General features: G+C 45.1%; 2 protein-coding genes across 2 annotated transcripts in view; both read left to right on the top strand.

Moving 5' to 3' along the window:
* The first annotated feature begins 10139 nt into the window (after window positions 1–10139).
* LOC131262026 (mitochondrial potassium channel ATP-binding subunit) lies at window positions 10140–12796 on the top strand. The gene is made up of 4 exons (XM_058263927.1): window positions 10140–10318; window positions 10402–10771; window positions 10834–10931; window positions 10991–12796. Exons 1-4 carry the CDS (start codon window positions 10263–10265, stop codon window positions 12639–12641), a joined length of 2175 nt encoding a protein of 724 aa, XP_058119910.1. The 5' UTR covers window positions 10140–10262; the 3' UTR covers window positions 12642–12796.
* A 226-nt stretch (window positions 12797–13022) lies between these two features.
* Window positions 13023–23482, top strand: part of LOC131267359 (tyrosine-protein kinase Src42A) — a 75825-nt gene continuing 65365 nt past the window's right edge. The window contains exons 1-2 of the mRNA XM_058270220.1: window positions 13023–13146; window positions 14670–15264. Of these exons, the coding sequence (XP_058126203.1) occupies window positions 14989–15264 (276 nt within the window). The 5' untranslated portion in view covers window positions 13023–13146; window positions 14670–14988. The remainder of the gene's footprint in view (window positions 13147–14669; window positions 15265–23482) is intronic.

Below are 23482 nucleotides of genomic sequence, written 5' to 3'. Positions count from 1 at the left end.
GCGTTGCGCAGACTAACGCTTTCCGATGGACGATTACCCGACCGGACCTTTTTACGAGGTAGGTGCCGAGGCCGAGGCCGAAAACTGCTGTCCGCTTCGTCAGCTTACGATTCCGTTTGGCTTCCCGCCTTCTGCCTCCCCCCCAGTCGGTCAGACCTTCCCCTGGAAACTACCCGTTCTGATCGTTTGGATTCATTAGGGCTAGTGTTCCAACAGTAACGCATGACATTTCCAATCGAAACCGAAACCGGCTTGCTCGTCCTTTCGGTTGTCTCTGCTTTTTTAGGTTTTTTTAGAAGCGTTCCGTTCCTCACTCATTGTTTTGTTTTATTTTCTTCCATCTTTTTTTTAAGTCTCCTTTCCGTCACGTACCTCGCACTCGGTTGAAGAAGATGCCGCTGTCGGAAAGGATCATCCATTCAGATCGGATCCTCGGCCGGCTCGGAAAACACCCCCGGTTGAGCTATTATTACCATGTCACATCCCATGTGAATTGAAACTCCGTTCCCGCAAAAGGCGCCCGACACGATGTTCCACACCCGGTTTCGAGTCTCTCGGAAGAAGAATGGTTAACGTTTTGGTTAGGAAAAATTCTCCGTTCAAACAATCCCTGCAACGGTGACGGAAACTGTTGAGATCAATTCTAGCGTTGAACTCAGATGCAAATCGGGAGTTCGTTCGACCATTCGACGAGGAGGGAGTGCATTTTTCGGAGCACTACAGGCCGAAATTTACCGACGGACCTCCACACCACAAGCGCATTCATTTTTCGTGTCGCTCAGAGTCCCATAATTTACCGCCACCGAAAGGTACTTTCTCACTCGTTTGTGATTTCGCTTGTATGTGTGTGTGCCGGGTCCTTTCACTTTTCGTCAACCACAGAAAAGCTCGTTTTCTGTGGGGTAGCACGAAACCGGCCAGTGGTTATATTTTCCTGAATGGTTGAAGATGGAGAAAACCCCGGTTTTCAAGGATTTATTTCCTCACGGAAGAAGGAGACATACGGAACTTACGGTTCGCTGCTGGCTGAGATTAGGAAATCCGGCCGGGCGCGTTTTACCTTTCGGGTAAGGGCTAACCATGAAAAGCATTTTATCGTAAATTGCAACTCCAAAACCCCGTCGACTCGAGTCCAGCTGGGAGATGACTTTTAAGTAGTATAAATCTTTCGAGAGAAATACGGGATCCCGTTTCTCATAACCCCCCCGAGCCGAAGCTCAATTACGTTCGGAATTGTAGTGAAAATACATCTCGCAAATCAACTTTTTTGGAAAAGCGAATAAAAGGAATGACGGATGGGTTTTCCGTTTGTCGTCGAAAGTGCGGTCATATTTTCTCTCAATAATGTCCTTTTGCAAAATAAATGAACTAGAAAATGGATAAATTGAGCATCCTGCTTATTGGACATTAATTTATCATCCCTAATGGGGTTCGGGTAGCCAAACATTATTTAATTTCCCGACGGTATCTCGACGGACGGATAGAAGGATGGCGTATTTCTGGGAAGTGGGATGCTTCTATAAATTTATTCATTCATTCCTTTCAAACATTATGCTTTTTTATGTTTTTATTACATTTTTATTTTTACCAGTAGTAGTAATATTCCTTTGCCTAAAATAGCGCTAGGGCTCTATGACGCCAAGTCCAGGATTTTTTTGTTTTCACAGAACCAACCTTAGCTCATCGTTTTACGCTTTTCTCGATCCAAAAACCCCCTTCAGTCGAGTTCAAACCAAACCCTCCGCTCCCAACACGAACCAATCGTTCGATGTCACTGGCCTGTTAGTCACCGGAAAACAAAAATGCCTGCCTGCTTGCGTTATGATATGGCAACCGGCACACTGCCGTGATTGTTTACTTTTCCTTTTTTACCACCACCATTGCTTAGCCCAATCGTCGGAAGTCATGCGTCTGGTAAACCGGGAGACGCCACACCAACGTCCACCGTCCGCTAGTTGCACCGAACGTGTTCAAAATCAATAAAAGTACGCTTAACATTCGGTTGACGCAGGAGTTTGCCGGAGCCGGCAGGGAGAGTCATTGAATGAAGGGAAAAACTGTGAATGTCTATGCAGCATTCGTTGCTGCAGTGGATGAAGCTTCCTTTTGTTCTTTATTCTTTCTGTTATGCTCTATGTTAAATGCTCTACTGCTTTGCCTTAACAACATCACTGATCAATCCTAACAATCGCTCTGGAAAGCAGCAAAACTGATTTCAAGAAATATTTCTTAGAATGTTATATAAATTCCATTAATTGTTGGGAAGTAGCATTATTGTTTCTTGTTTTGTTTAAAAATTGTCGAACTATCCAAAAATATAATTTAAGCTTAACTTAAGCCCGTCCGGAAGCATCGAAAAGCTCCTATCAAAACATTTCCATGGCATGAAAATTAATTGTTCTAATATTTTCCCAAAATCGCTTCAAAAAACTATCTTCATTAACCCACAATAATAATATATCAAATCAATTTAAACATACAAATACCTCTTTGTGGAAAAGAAAAATTAAAAAGTATTCCCAGAGCAATGTACGATACAATGTTTAACAGATTTACATCATAATAGCCACAACTCGCGAGCGATCAAACTGACAAAACCCGCTCCGTATCCAAGAAATATGCTTACGAAACCAAATTGACACATTTTTCAAATGCCTTACTTGTATGATAGATTGTCCCGGAGGCGGCTAACAGGGCACTGAGTTCATTCGGCGTAGTATTTGATTTTGTGTAGGAAATTCGTGTAAATTCAATGCTGGAATTCTCCACTATGCAGCGACGAATCGTTGGCATAGTTGCATCGGAACCGGACAATATGACATAATTCCGTAGAATTTCATGAAATTGTGTCATTTGGTGGTTGGCTGGAAGAGGAAACAATGCTACACGGCACGAGCGTGGGCGTTGTTCAATGACCGTTGAGCTGTACGTTGAAACAATGAAACCCCGGCTCCATTGTTAACCGGAGGCGTTGGATGAACGATTAAATTGATCGAGCTAATGAGATAGATTGGCCTGCAGATTGTGGGTTGCATAACAGTAGCATATAATCGAAGCAATTAACCTCCCAGTAATTCATAAATAATAACGCCATTTATTTGATGCCAAGCGATGCCTCAGACCAGTGAGAAATAAAATACACTTAAAACGATTCGAGTAACAAATGTACTCTCTGTATGACAAGCATGAATTTGAATAATCGATGTATTGTTAATCTCTTGTATAAAAGAAATGTGTACAATTAGTACTCACGGATCCTCTCATGTGTGCCGATCAGCTTTGAATGTTTCGCAAATTTATTTTGTAATAGCAGTTTCAACATTGCATATCAATAAAAAACACCCAAAACGATTAAAACACGCATGCATCCAAACAGATTATTCAATGAAAAATCTGAAGTATGAATAATTTTATTTCTCTTTTTCATTATCAAATCAAACGTAATGCAAAATGCGGCAGAGCCCAAATCATGAGCTTGTACGAAACGTTGCTAAGCTCGGGTAAGCCTCGGCACAGTCGACGATAAACCGGCATTCGACGAACGATGTCAGTGTCACCAACTGTGTCTAAATTCACCAAAAACGGTTACATCAACATCGACCGACTGGTACTTCTAACATCCCATCTAGCACATGCTTTTTTCTGGTGAAGTGTGAAGTACCTCCGATGCAAAGCGGAACAGTCTCAAACAAAACCAAAAATTCCTATCCTTTCCCCGAATCGAGTGTTGAAAGGCTCGCGGGCCGGAACAAAGGCATTATTAAAATTTCATCGGGATCATGCGCTGAAAATATTCATTACAATTTATGATTATTTTCCAATTCGCACAAATAGAGAGTACTTGATAGGTTTTTTGGCGCTCGCAGCTCGCCGTCGGCGGGGGATGACGGCCACGTGCACGGGTTAGGATGAATAATGGAACAAAAACAGACCCCCCAGCAATCCCACCGTGGACGGCGTGGTGAAAAACTGTGTAGAAGTTACTGGCACGAGCGAGTCAAACCGCACGGTTTCGCGGTGAAAAAACCGCACGAAACTACACCACGGGATGGAAAGTGAAAAGTCGATCCAGGCAGAATTGCGTCCAGCTGACGGTGCTGTTTTTAGCTGAGTGCAAACGTGCACTGCTGGTAAAAGATGATGGAAGTGCTTTCTTTTTTTATACATTTATCCGCAGAATCGACTGTTTGATTGGTGAAAGCTTAGCTATTCCGATGCATCAACTTGGAGAGTGTGTGCGGAAGGAAGCGATCAAAAGTGCATTCGTAGTTGAGTAGAAGAAGAGTAAAGCGATGAAAAAACTATATCATTAAATCAAAATGTGCTTAAAACGAGGCAAGCTTTAGAATTGCAGAAAATAAACGAATTTTCCGGATATTTTTAATAAGTGCAATGATCTTATCACTTAACCAAAATCCAACCTAAGACCATACTCTTTAAGGTAAAGATAGTTTTCGTATCTTTTACAACATATTTCAATTTAAAATATCGTTTTCTTTGTACGTTATCTTTCATAACAGTTAGGTAAGGTTATGTTAATACCTTTTTTGATATCAAAACTTTTGCAGTTTCTTTTCTATCTCCACTGTTTTATAGTTCCACGAGCCTGCGAACTTTTCAATATCGACGACGAGTGTTGAAACCTACCTTCTAGCTTACGGCACGTCGGTGAATTCCAGCATGTTTGTTTAACCACCGTTGAACCTCCATCAGCTTGATTGGGCAAACTGGTTGGAGGCGAGAAAACGATAACGCACAAGCGCGCACCGATGGTCGGATGCATGAATATTTCGAACTTTCAACCGACCTACTTCATTACGGAAAATTATCGCCTTTCTACAAGACCGATGCTGCTGTCCGCCCGCACACGCACATCTTCGCCGAACACTCCTCAAATTTGCTGCGTGCAAAGTCAACCAGACGAGCCAACTTTATAATTGACACGTTATTGCCCTAACCGCAACCCATGGGCCGAACACGATCACGCATTTTCCTCCCCACCCATCATGGGAGCCATCGCCACGTCGCAGCGAGCCGTAATATATTGTCACATTATAATATCTATCGTTCGCCGGAAAATTACGATCCCGTCGAGCCAGCCTACTCCGCTACCGCCCACCGCGCCGGGTTGTTTTGCGCCCCGTCCCGTGAGGATGGTTCCGTGTGGCCGGACGACCCTACTCTTTGCCCCTAGCGCCATTCAATCACGGTAAAATCCGACACACACATACTTGGACTCACGGCTGCCCGGGTGAGTTCTTGTGATTGTGGTCCCAGTTTGCACCAATGATAAACGGCTTGCTCGAACATTTTTCCAACCGTCTTACCACCATCTAGTATGCAGTGCTTTCCCTTCGGCTCTATCCTTCTCGCTTGCACTTCGGCCCGTTGCCCATTGTTTCTGTTTCCCTCAACGTTGACGTTAGAAAGCGGGCGAGAGAGAAAGAGAGAGCAAAATATATTCAACTGACTTCCTATTCATTCCCGTGCACCCGTCGACGGATGGAGGCGCCTAGTGGCCGGTGGATGTGATGAGCCGGATGGAGGCGCCCAGTAGTGGGTGTGAGAGGCATTCATTTTCCGTACAATCATCCGCCAGCCGGTTCGGGGGCAACCTTCCCGCCAGGGAGCAGGCAGCATGGTGTGGTCTTCCGTCTTCACGGTTGAAGAGTCAACCGAGCGATTCACAACCGTCCAAGTTGACGAGACGTTGTCGGGAGTGCGTGCGTGTGTGTGTATTTGTCCGCAGTCATATCCGGCCAACATCGATCGTGCAGACGCACGAGATGGTATTACCATTATTTTCCACTTTATAGCGCGCCAGTACGCAACGTTCCTCGAAGCAAACTGTCGAGTGACGCCCGAGGATCGCTTGCTCCTCCGCCCCAAAGGCCATCAAGCACTTTCACTTCCTTTGGAGTGTTTTGCGTGCTCCACGCTCGCCATCGTTAGCGGCATGACAAAAGGCGTTCGGACCACAGAAACGCCCGTTTTAACTGAGGCTGCTTCGACGCACCAGTCTCAGCAACGGCTCGGTCAATACCGATCGATTGGTCGACTAATGGGCGAGCACTTACTAACGAGGCGGATTATTTCGCACTTAATAAATATAAATGGCTTTCGAAGACACTATTCTTTCCAGCTGCATCGCGTACCAGCATCTCACGCGAAACCGAGCACAGCTTTTATCACTTTTCGAACAGTATGCGGTGAAAGGAATAAGGGGTGGTTCGAATGGGCGATAATTCCTTTTTCCTTAGCGCATCGACATTAAAACACTGCGGCAACGTTCAGTGCACAAAGAATGACAGATGATCGAATTAATCGAAAGAAAAATTATTAGTTCAATTCGGAAAGAAGCCGGTAATAACTGAGATAAATGCAATCGCCATAACAGCTCACGTGAGAGACGTTTCATATTTACGCAAACAATGCGTATTTGCGGAAAAAATCATACGCCTGTTGAGTTTCTACTATCTTAAAATTTAATTTACATGGTTTTGAAATTTGATTAAACTGAAGGTAAATATTTATAAAGGCAGGTATTGTTATTTATTAACAAGTTAGTAATGAATTGAATGCAATGGATATAGCACAATGTCAATATTGTCCATTGAAGTTCCATGAATTCGAATAAAACCATATTCGCGGAGAAACCACCAACTGAGTGGGGAGACTAAGCATGTGAAGTTTAAACAATATTTTTAATTCAATTATGCAATATCTTTACACACCCATTCGTATGAAATAAATCTTTCGATCAATAAAATTGTTATTTATTGCTAAAAGTTTTTAGGGCTAAACCTCAAACGGTGGTCGCAGTGGTGAGCGTGAGCCAGCCGTTAATTTCGGCTACGCAATCAATCTAGGGGTGCGGTATGAGGGGGGCCCAAGGGCCCCCCTTATTTCTCAAAATAATAACAAACTCTCTTTTTCGGTAGACCTAGCGCAGTCCGCTCGTTGCGCTCGCTGCGGGCGCGCCGCCGTTTCCGTGCGTTCTCACTGTCAGCACTGCAAGCACCGTTTGAGGTTTAGCCGTTTTTAGTAATGGTAGCTTCATAATAGCTTCAGTCTATTTTAATATTTAAAATTAAAAAACAACTTAATGACAGGCCAATTACAATGTAAATGTAAATGGAGATTTGCAAAAAGAAACCAATACAATTTAAATTCTAGAGTTCTACATACTGCTCGAAGTTGTGTTGAGTTTGATTTTAGAAAGCATCACCTTTTTCTCCAGCAGAACGGTGGCAAACAAGTTTATCCAAACAGACACAACTATCTTGTAAAACGCTGCAGTAGAGAGGTCCAACTAACAGTGGCTTTCAGAGACGGTCGATAGCGGTATTAGTTCTGTGTCCAACCGTCCCAGAACATGGGTTACAACTTTAACGCCACTTTGTAGCCCTGTGGGAAGGTGACGATTGAAAAGAGGTTTCTCAACGTACCTTTGGGAAGCAGTTTTCTCTAGCCTGGTAATGGAGACAGATTTGTACAGCATGTTATCTTTTTCTATCACTGTGAGGTGAGAAACAAAAGGAAAACTTTTTAAAGTCTGACACTTGGCTTTCGCTTGCAATGTCTCGTAAAAGAACGCGACATATTTGTAAGAGTTTTTATAAACCATATTTACCAACTATTTACCGATTCAACTGACCACAATGTGCGAATTTAAAATCCAATTACGTTACACAATTTGCACCCCGCTGCATACGTAAAGAAGGTATTGTTCTTATCACCAATTTAAATACCAAATAAATCATCGACTGTAAGCTCGATTATCGGCGTGGTCTCGCACTCACAACAAAGCAAAACCCCGGACGGAAGCAGTCGAAATGATCGTTATTAAATTATTGTCGCGTGAAATTGTCCATCCGCATTACATACACTTTCCGTCTTTTATGTCCATCGTGGGCGAGCAGAACATAAATAAAATGAAAATAATATCGGGCAAAAAGAGCCGTTGCCCAATTCAAAGCGTAATCGGAAAATGATCGAAGAGAAATATAGAACCACATGCATACACAATGAACGCCCTTTTTACCAGCACACACACACACACGAACAAAATGGTGCCGGCACAGTTCTAGCCTCACTTCACATTCCCGAAACCGTATCCCGGGTTGCGGCATTGTCCCGCATTCCACAAAATCGGAAAATATGTCAATTTGAAATGTATTATGAATATTTTCATATCATTTCATGCGTATCGAAATTGTTTGCTCGCGTACGCGTGACGCGTAACGGTTTTCCTGTGACACCACCAACACCACTACCACCCGAGTACTACCTCGTGGCCACTTTCAACAAACCGAAAGCGAATATGCAAATGAAAAAAGAAGAGACCGTGCATCGCTGGCAAACTTACCAATGCGCCCGTGCGTCCTGTGTTTAAATGCATTCCGAAATCGGTTACTGGACCACGTGGGTCCAGTGTAATCGCCGGAGAAGCGGAAATGGAATGGGGAGTCCAGTGCACGCGTCGTCCTAGCGATGCCCGGCGGACAGTGCCACAAAACCACAAAGGCCGTGTGTCAACGTGCGGTCCGTTCCCGCAGCCATGACCAACAAAACTAACATATAAACATGAGAAAAATTTGACCCCACTACTCGGTGCTTGAGCGGTAGGTGCTGGTGGTGGGGAGAGGAATGCACATCGAGTGCACACAGTCTACAGGTCGGGACGGTTTTGCATGCGTCCCCCGTGGGGATGGTGCAGGCCGACTCGCATGTGTACCCATAATGCACACCCCAAACCACAGCCGGCAGCATTCGAGGCAGTTCCCGATGTGAGACAATAATTCTATCTCTAACCCGCCTCCACCACACCCTCGCCCCGCGAACGCCGGATGTCCCATGAGTCTGGTTGCTCCGATACGGAACCCCTAGGGGAGCACACAGACATGGCTTGCTGTGTGTGTATGTTTGTGGGGGTGCTGTGGGTGCGTAAGCTCGCGAAAGCCCGATACCGGAATGCGAATGCTGACCAGGTTTTTTGGTCAGTTGTTTTATGTGAATTATTATGGGAATTTATTTAATTTTGCTAGACCGAAGGAAAAACATGAAACGCGTCATCCCCAACGAAATTTCCAGCATCCAGTCCCTTCCGGCTTTTGCGGGGCAAGTAATGGGAAAGTGAATATTGTGCAATTGAATTTAAGCACCCAGGATTGCTAGCCGTGGGCAAAGCAGTTCATTCCGCACTGCTGACAGGAATTTGCCCAATATTAGATACCGACACAGATGTACGGTGCAACTGTTGTAATTATATTTAGGCTCTAGTACCGGCCGTTGCTTACATGAAAAAGTTATTGTTATTTTCCGCTTTGTTGACAGAAGTGCAGGAAACCATAGACGTTATGAAATTATTTAAGCTTCCCTTCGTATGTTTTTATTAAGCCTTCTCTAAGGAATATGTACTCATATTATTATTTGATATCTTAGAATTTTTTTATTAAAATAACATTAATTGCAACTTACTACAGCTAACGGTCGATTTATAATATTTAAACTGTACACTAGCGCTAGTAGCGATCGGTCATAGAAGCTCACCATGATGGTGAATGCCACAATTAGTGATGGGGAAACTGAATCCCTACAGGGATTCGAACCTTTCGATTCAAATCCATTCTGAGATCCGGATCTTCGAACCCGAATCCCAATCCGTCATATCGTACATGCTCATCTAATGCCGATTTTTCATATGATGTGTTACTTTAACAATTGTACAATCAATGGTTGAATTGGTCCAAAGGCTAAATCGAGCTTGTGAATGGTCCCCAGGACCATCTGGATCGCTATCGCTATCCGCTCCCAGGGGGAGCTGTTTCATTTCAGTTCCGAGGAAACTGCCCACCACTACGCGCACAATTTGAGAGCGAAAAGAGAATTGAAAAATCAAATCATTGTGAGTCGATTCAAACAGTTAAGGTTCAAGTCAGAATCGAATCAAATCGAGTACCATACCAATCAAATCTGATTCGAATCCTAATTGAATCAAATCTTTAGAATCTGTCAGATGGGATTCGAATCTTTAGAATCTGTCAAATGGGATTCGAATCTTTAGAATCCGTCTAGGGAGCGAATCTTCGAATCTTTCGAATCCTGATTCTTCCAACACTACTATTCATAAAACGTAAACAATCCAACCGGCTGTGCAAGGAAGTCGTGATTCTGTTTCTCGGTTTCTTCGGGTTTCCTCGGTTGATGCCGCCAGAAGGCATTGGAAAACCAGAAAACCGGCAGAGGTGCCTCAAGGAATAATGCTTAAGCTTTTACTTACCCCAAACCGGCAAAGCTGCTGGCAAGGATTGGTACGGTAAGTTGCGTGGCCGGCAAACTGTTAACGATTGCATAACCTCGAATTGGTGTTTTTTTCCTTTTGGTACAACCCGAAAACAGATCACCGTACAGTACGGACAGTAAGCATGCGTTGCTGAGGAAAACGATCCAGTCCTTTGGTGTGGGAAAGTCGAGTTTTCTACAGACAACCCGCGGGAACAGTTTGCGGTCTCCGCTAAGATCGGCACACACCGTAACAGGTGGTACGTCTTCCCGTGGCTCACGAGTGGTACGGGTTCTGCTTGGAGGCACCGGAGTTAGTCTAACGTTGGGCTACCAGTACCGTCGGTGGTTTGTGCACTGCGAGGCATCCGCGAACCGTTTGGCCGGCCAACGTTACGCGCTTGAAGATGAGCGAGTTCGGTTTGATTGGTGGAAATTTTGGCGTTACCTGAAGCATCACTTGGGAAAGCTGATCGGTGCGATTTTGGTGAGCTCAAACAGCGTCTTGGAAGTATTTCATCTGTTAACAATGGGTTATTTTCTTTATAGGCCGCTCTTGCTGTAGCGTATTTTAACATTCAAATACCAAACCTTCTTGGTGTGCTAGTTAACAAGCTGGCTCGATATGCTGGAAGTAGCTTGCAGGAGTGAGTAACTAATTAGTGAGTTAACTACCTTTCTTATAATTCATCCCCCGCATTTTCAGCATCGATACGGCAAGCTTTTTCCGTGACATGCGAGGACCCGCCTTCCAGTTGTTTGGAATGTATCTGGCCCAATCGGGATTCACCTTCCTTTACATCCTGCTGTTGAGTCAAATTGGTGAACAGATGGCTGCTAGCATACGGCAGGACCTGTTCCGTCAGATCATCATACAGGATCTGGAATTTTTCGACCACAATCGAACGGGCGAACTGGTCAATCGATTAACTGCCGACGTGCAGGACTTCAAATCGAGCTTCAAGCAATGCATCTCGCAAGGACTTCGAAGCTTCGCCCAGCTTGTAGGCGGTGGCATATCGTTGTTCTGGATCTCGCCGCAACTGGCCAGCATTGCGCTCGTTTCGGTACCGGTGGCTGTGGTGATGTTTTCCCTGCTCGGCCGTTCGCTACGCCACTTGAGTAAGAAATCGCAAGCCCAGTCGGAACGGGCCACGTCGGTGAGTGAGGAAGCGCTGGCCAACATTCGGACCGTGCGAGCAAGCGCTAGTGAGTACAGCGAGGTGGAGCTGTTCCGTGTGGAGACGGACAAATCGGCCGTACTATCGCAGCAGCTTGGAGGTGGAATTGCCGTGTTTCAGGCGCTCAGCAATCTGTGCCTTAACGGAATGGTGTTAACGACACTCCTGCTAGGTGGACATTTTATGTCGGCGAACTCGATCAGTGCCGGTGATCTCATGGCGTTCCTCGTTGCGGCCCAGGGCGTGCAGAGGTCGTTGGCCCAAGGATCAATCCTTCTCGGCTCGGTCATTCGGGGAATGACGGCTGGTGCGCGAGTGTTCGAGTATCTCAACCTGGAGCCCAAAATTGACCTGAAACATGGCCTCACCATTCCTGAGGAAAGCCTGCGCGGAGAGGTACGCTTCGAGGGCGTAGAGTTTGTGTACCCCACGCGACCCAACCAGCGGGTGTTGCGTGATTTCAGCTTAGTCCTCCGACCCGGACAGACGGTGGCGCTCGTTGGTGCGAGTGGCAGTGGTAAATCGACCGTGGCTTCACTGCTGGAGCGATTCTATGAACCCACGGGGGGACGCATAACGATCGATGGGTACGAGCTGGCACACATCTCCCCCAGCTGGCTTCGGGGCGAGCTGATTGGATTCATCGAACAACAACCGGTGCTGTTCGGGACGACAATCTATGAAAATATCAAATACGGCCGACCGGGGGCAACTGACGAGGAAGTTCTCCAGGCGGCCAAGCTGTCACAGTCGCATGATTTTGTCAGCAAACTTCCCGACGGCTACGATACCATGGTTGGCGAACGAGGCATACAATTGAGCGGTGGTCAGCGGCAACGAATTGCGATCGCGCGGGCCTTACTCAAACAACCGACGATACTTATACTCGACGAGGCGACCAGTGCCTTGGATGCGGCGAGTGAGGCGGTCGTACAGAGCGCACTCGATGCCGCCGTCCTCGATCGGACAACGCTGGTTATTGCCCACCGATTGTCCACCATCCGGAACGCGGATGTTATTGTGGTGCTAAATCAAGGGCAGATCGTTGAAGTGGGCAACCATGACAGCCTGATCAAGCAGCGCGGATACTATTACGAGCTGGTCAAGCAACAGGAACGACAGCAGCAGCAGCAGCAGCAAGATCAGCCCTCAAAGGACTCCAGAGTGTACGGATAGATAGGAATGTAATTTATTGACTTGTCGTTCTTTCGCGCGCGATAGAAAAACGTGTTATAGACTGTAAGGGAGTGGGAGGGAATTTAGGCTTTAGAAACAAATTAAAAGACAAATGTTATCAATAAAGCTTTGAACGCGGGACTATTTATTGCCAATGGAATAATTTACTAATGGTTTTGTTTATAGCAAATTCGATTTGAGGGGTAAATTGTAGAAATTAGCTAAAGGATTGAAAAGTTTTCAACAGATTTACTATTTCAACGATGATTTCAAATCGTGCCCGAGGTGCTTGAAGCTGGTTCAACTAACCTTGGTAATAAGGTAAATATTATGAGCTGTCATGTTTGACGTTTGACGTCGAAATGGCGTTTGCAAGTTCGTCGAAAAGATTCAGATTCAGTTCTTGATCAGTCGTCGGATAGTTGATTTCATGTGAGGTGGAGCAGCGAATTACCTGTGAATCAAGTTTGCCGTCCGTCGATTGCGGGCAAGAAAGCCACATCAGGTAGGAAGGCCGCAGCAAAAGGAAACGAAACGCAGTGAAGAAGATGTGCACAAACGTGAGCAAAATCCACAACAAGCAAAGGAAAATGGGCGATTGTGGCTGGCCAGAAGGAAAGCAAATCAATTGTGGTGGCGGAGTGCACAAGTGAATGTGTCGCCATCGTCGTCGTGGCTTCTGGTGCTTATGTTGTGGATTGAAATCAGGTGTGGCTAGGAAAACGGGAATAATTTCCCGTACAACGAGCGGGTGGTGCCTCTATGTTTAGGATGCTGTGCGGTAGTGGTCTCTTTACAGTTGCTGGAATGCAATTGTGCACCAGTTGCGTGAGGGAAACAGTAAAATGCAGCAATTGATTGGTTCATGTTAGTTCAACAAACATGAAGGATAGTGAATGCCTGTAAAGAAATCCTACCGTGATCAGTGCGTGCGTTTGTGAAAGGGCACAAGAAAATGTATTGCCCAAATCGAGTTTTTTTTATTTCGTGTATGCTGTTGGACAGTGGATGGTCCAAACGGCTGAGTTTGACCATTTATCGTACCGCTCTGATTATTTATCGTAGAGAGTCATAATTTTGTTTGAAAGCTTGTGCCGTACAAGCAATTAAATGTTTTTTTCTCATTCACGATAGCAATCGATCACTATTTTGGTGTTATTTTTATTTTTGTTTTATTCAATGTAGCGACATCTGTATTCGCAAGTGAGAACTCATTTTATACACAGTGAAGTACGAAAAGTCACTTTTGCGAGTCGCAAACTGCTCGCGGTGAATGTCGCTAAACAGAACAGCAAACTAAACTATCGTGTCAAAAATAATTGTAAAAAAACAAAGCAGTCTTGAAAGGTATCTTTCCTCGAGTTAGTCCTTTTAATTCGCAACAACCAGCATGGAAAAATACGAAAAAACATATTCAAAACGTTATTTCGTCCAGTGACAAAGCATAGCTGGAAGTGTTTAAAGTAGAAACCGGCCAATTGAACGCCAACAACCCGAGGTTCAGTGATTTCATCCGCGCCAGATATGGATGGTCAAGCAACAGGCAAAATTGCCCTGCAAATTTTCTAGATTTATTCTTCAACTTCATCAGTTAACCTTGGAAAGTTAACAGCGAAATCAAAGTTCATCAATATTTGTTGTATTCGTTATGCTACAGATAACGATTTCCTGGAACTATGCTATCGCGGTCGTATTCGAGATTTGGTGACACGCCTAATGCTTGCTAGAAGTGAACGGCAGTACCATTTTTGTTCCCATATTTGTGAAAGGATTTCCTTGTTGTGCATTGTTTTCCTTTTTCGTTGTGACGTGCGGTTTTTTTAGTGCTCAAAAGTGATCCTGAAAAACAAGGATAATTGGTAGTAAACTGTGTGCACTATTTTAAACTAGTGGTCACATAGTTTACAGCTTATTAGTGACATATCTCTATTAGTGGTTGAATAACAGTGACGCGATTATTGGTACTCCAATTGGTGGAATTTGGTTTATTTTACGTGTTTCTATTTTTGGTGTATCTTTTTCGTCTAGGCAATTCAACGGCGTCGTTAAAATAGTGTAAAAGTAAAGTGTCCGAGTGTGTCTAAAATATTTCCCACCCGAAAACCAAGCAGAAAGGGAAAAAAAATCAACAGTATCAATGTAGCCACTGTGTTATTCGTTGTTTTAACAATCCATGCATCGCAAGTAAAGTGTAGTGATTAGGAGGAAAAGAATTTGGTTGCGGCCAGTGTGTGTGTGAGTGTGTGTATGTTTTTATTTGTTTGTTCTAAAAGATAGAAAAAACACCCTACAACCGAAGCCAGAAAGTGTTCCCGATTGTTGGTCGCGCGAGAAAAGTGCAGCCAGTATGGGCAACTGTTTCAGCAGTACGGCCAAGGCCGACCCGAAGGACCCGATCGGACCGGGCCCGATCGATAGCGAGCCGGTGCTGGCCGGCAATCCGGTGGCCACGCCACCGCAGGAGCAGCCAAACCGCCAACCGATTCCGGCCCTGCCGGATCCGGGCAACGACGCAATCAGCACTGCCAAAATATTCGTTGCCCTGTACGACTACGATGCGCGCACGGACGAGGATCTTAGCTTCCGCAAGGGCGAACATTTGGAGATTCTGAACGATACTCAGGTAGGTCCGTGGCCAGGAAGGTAAATGAGGTCACAGTGAGTCCTTTAGCTGGTTCTGATAAGTTTCTATGATAAGTTGCAGAAAGCTGTTGCATGTTCAAGATCGTTGTTATGTTCAACCATCTGGGAAAGGAATGCGGGAACGAAAATCATCTACAGAACCTCCTCTAAACACGGTCCAACAGCATAATAAAATTGACTACTTGTACAAGGAGGGAAAGTGAAGGTAGGGAGAAGACGATAGAGCAGAAGGAAAAGAATTCGACAAAACCAGACGAAAACAAACGGGAACAAACACAGATCCACGGGACCCGAAACACAGGCTCCGCTTGTGCGGTTTCCCTTTTTCTATTCCTTCCTTTCGGTCGGCCTCGAACGACCCAACAGAGGACCCGCCGTCCGTCGGGGATGTGTGTGGGAAATTTTTGGGCAAACTGGCCCGAAAGTGGGAGCGAAACGGAGACGGACGGCGGCGGTTCGGGTTACGATGCTGGTAATGTCCAAAGCCTATGGGCGATCAAAACATACATCCACCAGCATACAAAAAGGGCGTCTGGTTTGTGGGACGTGGATTCTGTTACTCAATGGCATGGCACGACGATCCGCGCACACAACAATCCCACGATCGACGGATTCGTCGTATGGTACGTACACCACTACGGTACATGTTGGTTGCGCCTATGTTTATGTTGTGTGTGGTATGCTTTTCCTGTTGTTGTTCCTTCGTTCGACCCATCCCCCGGGACACGGGGTTGGCAGGTCGAACGATTTTTGATCCGTCATTTGAAGCCCTCAAAACGATGCGTCGAAAACGGGTCATAATTCGATGTCGGAATGCATGTTTGATGTAGTTTTCATTCCATCAGGGTGTTTCTATTTTGTTTTATTCGCGGACAGAACGGTTGCCTTCACTGTCCGCGATCGAGCACACTGCTGCACGGAGAACCCGGAACCAACGCAAAGGGAAGGGTCACAAAATGATGCAACGCTGGTCGACTCACAGCAACATCTGGTTCCATTTGGTGGCTAATTTTATCCCAGCAACAGAATAGTTGCTCGCGACGGAACCGGGTGTGGTGACTTGATCTGGTTTCGAGGAAGTGGCGCACCTCTTTCACCTTGCCGTCCACCCTTGGAGGGCTACTGGAATTCCAATCTATTCCATTTTTTTCCCCACCACGATGTTACGATTGTTGTGATGAAGGTAATTACGGTCGGTACAGGAATTTCTCCCGTTTGTTGCGCCACACAAGACGGATGTTAAACAAGACGCGCTTCTTCTTTCGCTTCAAGTTTGTGCCCATCTTCTCCTTCCATCGATCGCCGTTGAAATGTGGTTTGAATTTTACCTTAATGTACATTTAATCATCCCATGGGCACGGGTTAGACAAAGGGAACCATTATTGTTACCACGTTTTTGGCCCGGGATAATCTGAGCTAATGAAATATTTTACCATCATTACTGTTTACCCACCGATCGCACCGAGCGCACCGGTTTGTAACAATCTTTAGCGATTTATGGGTTTTCAGTTGCTCTACGATTGGTACGATTTGGAAATCTCAGTCCCCGTCCTTCGTCTCACCCCGCCTAGTAGCCTCCTGTTGGGGTTTGGTGTGGTGCATTTCGAACCGTTTTCACCGCGTCTCGATTTCGTGTTGGTAAACGGCCGTGCCATTATTTGCCGTTGTCGTAATGTACGTACGTACGAAAGCTCTTCTCCCCGCGACGGAAAGCGAAAGTTGCTCGCTGCAAATCGCGTCTCGCGATATGTATGTTTCGATTCCGACACGCTTGAATGCCAAACCTCCTCTAGGGCACAGCACCGATCGAACTGCTCGTGGTTCAATGTTGCCGCATACTCAACTCTCTGGTCCATGTTGTTGCCGTTGTTGATATCGGCACGCTCCACGCGCGTCTAATCGCCAGGTCTTTTTTGCTGATAGGAGGGAGCTCTGACCGGTGGGTTTCGGGCCCGTGGTGGCAGTAGTGGTGCAGTTGTGCCAGGTGGCGCCAATTACTACGAACCCATTTTCGCGCTGCAATCGTGGCAGCAACCGTGATCCAACAACTTCGACAGTCCATTAACATTATTAGCGGAGGCTAATGAGAGTGAAGCCACCGACGGGGGGAGGGGGGGACCGGCCATAGAGGAGCCTTTCTCATCAGCGAAATGGAGAGTGTCCGAGCGTCTGTTGGAGGGCTTTCCGTACATCTTCCAACAAAGTCAGGCCAGAGCGATAGAAAGTAAACTTGGCGGGGGAAGCTTTTCCGGTGGTTTTTTTTTTGTTGAACCATATTTTCTCGGGGCCAATACGCATTTCCCATGGGACGCTTGTTAGATTTCCTGAAGATGAAAATCGGTAAGATAAAGAGGAGATTAAGTACGACACTGTGACACAATGTTGAAATTACTCATAAGGTGATTTCTTGGTGAAGATTAAAATGAAATAATGTGCCTTTTATCGGAAGTCCTGGTTGGTATTTTTTTTATCAATTAAAACTCTCACCGATTACGATGTCAAACATGAATCAGATAAAAAAAGACCCGGACGATAAGTTGATAGAATGTCTGCATCGCGTAAATTAGATAAGAAACATTATGTTCCGCAGCGTCACGAGATTTAATTGTGTAGGCTTTTAAAACTGCTTCAAACATTTTCGGGCGTGTGGTTCCTTCATTCATGCGAAATATCGTGACAACATATCGGAATAGACAAGCATTAAATTTCTTATTCTTTGTTTCGTCAAATAAAATTCGTCTTCTCAAAATGGTTACTAATGAATTGCAATCGTATCCGTCTCATGTTTGAAATCATTTCGTTCAACTGTTAGTATAACTTCAACACAGACCAAATTCGATACGAAAACCGTGGCTTCGTGATGTTTCCATACTGTTGGTCCATTTTCCGGCCGTAGATAGCGGAGACGGAAGGCGAGCAAGGGAGCAAAACAAAAAAAGAAACAGAAAACAAATTTGTATTGTTAGCGAATGCATCCGTGTCTTGGCATTATTATTTGTTGTCTCCGGCCGGGTTTGCGAGCGAACGAGTGTTGCGTGCATGACGAACCGTCCGCGATGAGGAACTGGGCCGTTGCGAAATAGTGCTTTGAAAAACGCGAAAAAACAGCAAAACACCCCGTTGCTGGAGCTGTCAAAATTATGGTCTGTGATTTTTTTTTTTTTGCAATAGGGTAGTTCCAGGTTTAGCTCACAGCAGCGGTCTGTTGCCTGTTGATTATTCTTTAGGATTATTTTAAACTATTTAAATCGTATTTTGTTGTACCAGTTAGTACATCTTGGTGATAGAACATTGTTTTCAGTGTTCGTTTGTATCAGTTTTGTATTTTTTAACGCTACTTTTATCTTTCTAGAGAGTTTTGTAACGATTACTTATGCTGTTTCTCATTCGCCGATTTGTATAACTCAGCAACAGCTCGACATTGCGGGGAAAGCATATTGAAGATACGCTGTAGTGCTTTATGGCGCAAACAATCAGGATAATCAGCTTCGGAGCGGGCAACAAAATGGCAAGATTGTTTGCAATCAGTGGCATCGTCAGTTTGTTTGAGACCATGAGCCGGCCATGATGATGGGTGCAACCCATCGACATAAGTTCGTAAACCGGAGTTGGGTTCTTCTTGGCTGGCCACAAATCACGTGCACACGTACACGATGCGCTGGCTGGTTGGTGTACCGTGCAATGAACCACAAGTATATTCGGTGGGGGAATCCGACGTGCGTGTGTTCAACCCACCGACCGAGTTTCTCTCCGGGGGGATGTTGGTGAAAGCATTCTGGGAAGAGACAAGACTCATGGTGACGCATTTTACTCACTTTTTGCTACTGTTGCTGTAAGACTTACGAGAAGAATGTTCGTTTTGATTTTTTTTTATGTGATTACAAGAAGTTGTATAAATTATACCAGCTTACCAGTTTAAGCTACTCTACGTATTTTTTACCAAAAAACAAAATGCTCGACTTGCTGGGGAAGCCAATAACATCACCATAGACATCGTAGCTCATAACTACCGCACTTCACCCGACAATGGTTTTGAAGAGCTAAGAAAGTTGGAAAAATAAAGCAGCAGCATTGGCCAGGAAGCGAAAGTTGTTCGCGCCACAGTGGGTGAGGAAAAGACGCCTTGCCGGGCGATTTGGTGCTCGTTGAACGGTGTGCGATGTCCTCCGACTGATCGTGCGGAAGAAAGCGGAAGGGCTCTCCGGACGATCGGCCGGCGCATGATTGACCGTTTCGTGGCCAATCCGTTTATCATCGCGCTTCGCTGATCCATCCGCCGCCCGGTCGAGAGATGATGGATTGAGGCTCCCTGGCTTACGGCTCACTGACTCGTTGATTGCTATGCTCCAGCATAGCATTTGGTGTGCTCTTCCGTGCGGCAAAAAACTTGCAACTGCATCACCACCACCACCACCACCACTACTACCACGAGCCTCGTTGATTAGATAATGGTGGTTGACGTTCAACGGTGATCTAAACTATGGCGGATCGCCGGCGCACGGACGTCATTGGCCGACATCGGAAGTGTCTTGATCGTCATTTTATGAAATGCTCATTAACTTTCTCCCCCGTTTACGTTGGTGGGTGCTTTTTTATTTTTACTTTTTCATGTAAATTTCTACATAAAAAAGGAAGTATTTATTATAGCGCTTTTGGTCGCATTTTTCCACGTTTTTTCGATAAACACCCCTGTCCCGTGATACGTCGCTTGTGCGGCGACATTGTTTTATTTGCAATGTTCTAGACACGGCGTAGAGGCTCGAACAAGACGAGGGCAAAGGGTTTTTTTATCTCCATCGTTCTAACTGATTGTGAATGAACGAACATTAAATATCTAATGGTGGGAAACAAAAGTTGACACGCGACGAACACAAAACTTCAACGTGTTTATATCATTGCCCTACTAACAACAGTAAACCGTTGAAAACGATAGGAAACTCGTCGCTAGTCGAAATCTACTCCGAACTCTAGATGGAAATAACCCATTCCTAGTCATGCTCGACAACGTGTCTAAGGTTAGAAAGGTTCGAGCTAGAGCTACTGATCTGTGAGGGATTATAATCCATTGCAAAACGTGACAATACGACAAATCCCTCCTGAATGTGGTAAGATTTTAGTCTGTCTTGAGTAAGTAATGTGAATGTTGATTTCGAAATCTTGCGAATAGATGAATAGACTCGAGTTGCTCGCGAATAGATAGATCGAGTTGATAAAAATAGTTACAAAGATATTTACGGTTTATTACGGCTTTGATGAACACAGTGAATAAGAACGTTAAATTAATCTCACATAATTCGTTGTCATTCCTTTTCTTATTAATTATTTTTAAATCTTTATTATTGATCAAATCTATAATTTCGTTTTTTGTTTTCGAATCATCAAACAACTAATAACTTAATCGCTTTTATATGGGGTTATGTGTCCTTTCTATGGTAATGTTTATTCAAAGCGTTACTTTGCTGTCGTAATCGCAATGTTTTGTACTATCTTCTTGCTTTTTCTTTTCGCTTATTATTTGACATTTTGCCGTCAAGCAAAACGTATTTTTCTCATAAGGTTGCGTATTTTCCCCCACGCTATAACCTTATCGGATCTATCATCCCGTAAGTCATGTCGGACGTCTCCGGGTTCTACACCGATTGCCGACGAACGTGAGAGAATGAGTCGAGTGACGTCTCGCGATGCAGCAGTCGCACTTCCGTCCAAACCGGACCCGTCCTTTTGTGGACCTACCCATATGGCTTCTTCCCCTCCCTCTGGCCCTTGTCCCTCATGGCCCCTCCCTGTTTTGGTCCCGGAAAGTAGTGACAGCATAATTATGCCGGCATCGATTGTGCCCAACCCTACGGCTTGGACTTTGCTACTTGTTCTCTCGCCGGATGTGCAACCTCGCCATCTTTGTGTAGGGTTAGCGGCACATCGTGGACACACATACACAACCATAGAAGGTGCACTGCAGCTATGCACTCAACCTGCCACGGTTCCACTTGTGGAGTGTAGTGGAGCATATGTTCCAGTGTGTTCGGTTGGGGTGTTTTGTTTTCCATGTTTCTTCCGTCCAATTATCACCGGAGCAATTTGATGAGTTTCTCCGCGTTTTGCATATAGAGCACACGGGAGTTGGTGGACGATGGGACCACGGGGGGGTTGTTTTGATCTTGCCTCTCCACTTAACCACGGATAAGCCATCATCATAGTCGCCATCTGACCTTACTATGCTCGGGAAGTCCGACAACGCGAATCCGAATCCAACGTCGACGAAGGGAACCGGTTTCATCCAAGACGTTCAATTGCCTCATCTCCGAACGGGGCGGCTTGTTTTCTGCACACGAATCCACTCACGTTATGCCGGTGTGATCTGTTCTGCGAATCATATCAATGCCATTTCTTTTCCGTTCCGATTTTGTGTTTTATTTATGCCATCCCAGGTGGGCTTCAGATTCCGTGCCTTGTTTGGCGGCGATGACGGGAACAACCTGCTCGCTGGAACATCGACGTCGAACCCGTTTCTTGTACTGCCATTTTGTATCGTTCACTTTACATGACTTCTCATACAACAACAGCGTGCGCTGCTCTTCTCGTGTGTGACAGTGGAAGAGCCGGAAGATAAGGTTTGGTTCAGTAAACAAGATTGCAAATTGTTTCACTCAAGAGTCGTTCGACGATCGGTTGGATAACCGATGTGATAGTGTTATTCACAATACAGGAAAAAAAATCATAAGTATGCTGCATACAAAACGTTGCCAAGAAAAAAAGGAAAACACGGGTTGGAAACAAAAGTTATTTACGGAAGAGACGAAGCAATCACTTCCATTGTACCCGTGGCATCAAACAAGCAATAAACCGCCAGAACACGATGTCCAACAGGAGGGAAAACGTTCCGGCAAAAGAACGAAACATCCCCCCACCGGACGGAAAATCACCCTTGTGGGTTGGCATAGTTCTCACGCCCGGAGGGCAGCCGATCCGGTGTGTTGTTGAATTGTTTTACAGCGCACTCCTTTGTGTCTGTTCGATGATAGTGTCCAGGGTGGCAAAGAAAAAAGGTTGAAATAAACAAATCGACGGGCGACACGGGGAATTTATGCACACACGTTCCGTTTGGGGCCAATGGTTGTGTTGTGTGCCTTCTAGGACGAGATGTACGTTAGCTCTTGGCGCTTTCCAACAATGCCTTTACGGTGCCAGAGGAGGAAGGGTGCGCTGGGTTCCATTCTATGCTGATGATAAAATGGTGCTGACCACTCATTCAAGGTCGGATGCCGGTTGACCTGGAGCATGTGTCCACCTACGCAACTTCCCGGAAGCCCCACTGAACCAGTCTCAAATGCTGGATTTTTACATCCTCCCTTGCAAAGGTTCTTTTAGATACACTTCGATACAGGGTTTGCTCTATGCCAGCAACAGCATAGTAACTGCCATTATGACTAGCTTTAGCGATGGAAACGATTTTTCCACAGAAGCTTACGTGTGCACACGTTCGTGGCGTTGGGTTTATCCGCAAGCTTGTTTGTGCAACTCTTCCTGCTACCACACGAGCCAGTGTGTACTTTTTTATTTGATTGAATTTATAGCTTCGCATCGTCCATGGCTCGTTGCCGATGGTTATGCAAAGTTGCATTTTTGTAGAATAAGTCCCATGATAGGTATTAATATCGAGCCCGGACGTGTTGGTCTATTTTAGAAGTCCATCAACGGTCCGGTCAACGGGTTGAATACTGCATGCCATCGAGTTTTATCCCTCACTATAGACAATTTTGGTTCATGTCTATTCCTTATGTATGGTTAAATACCAGCATTTTAAAATTATTTTATTTACGAAACGGTAATCGACTTAAAAATAATTATAATCATTCAGTAATATAAAATGCCGTGTAAGTCGTATCGAACAAACAATCGAATCAGTGTAATCGAATAAATTTTCCAAAATACCAGGCATTTTGATTTATATAAAGTTACAACTAGAGTTGTGTAATTCAGATTCAGATTCATGAATCTGAATGATTCTTTGCGTTTAAGCGATTAATGAATCTTCCGATTAGAGATTCATGAATCCCAAAGATACATCAACTAATGAAAAGTGATGGGCCAAAACAGGGTTGAGGGATCTCTCCTTTTTTTCGTCACATGATCCACGCCAATCACATTCGTGACGCCAATGACATTCGATGACATGATCCATGCGTTGGAGATTCGTG

This window comes from Anopheles coustani, chromosome 2 (genome assembly GCF_943734705.1).
Source record: "Anopheles coustani chromosome 2, idAnoCousDA_361_x.2, whole genome shotgun sequence".
In the NCBI taxonomy this organism is placed as follows: Eukaryota; Metazoa; Arthropoda; class Insecta; order Diptera; family Culicidae; genus Anopheles; species Anopheles coustani.
Note: the sequence above shows the minus strand (reverse complement) of the source record. Positions and strands in the feature narration are given on the sequence as shown.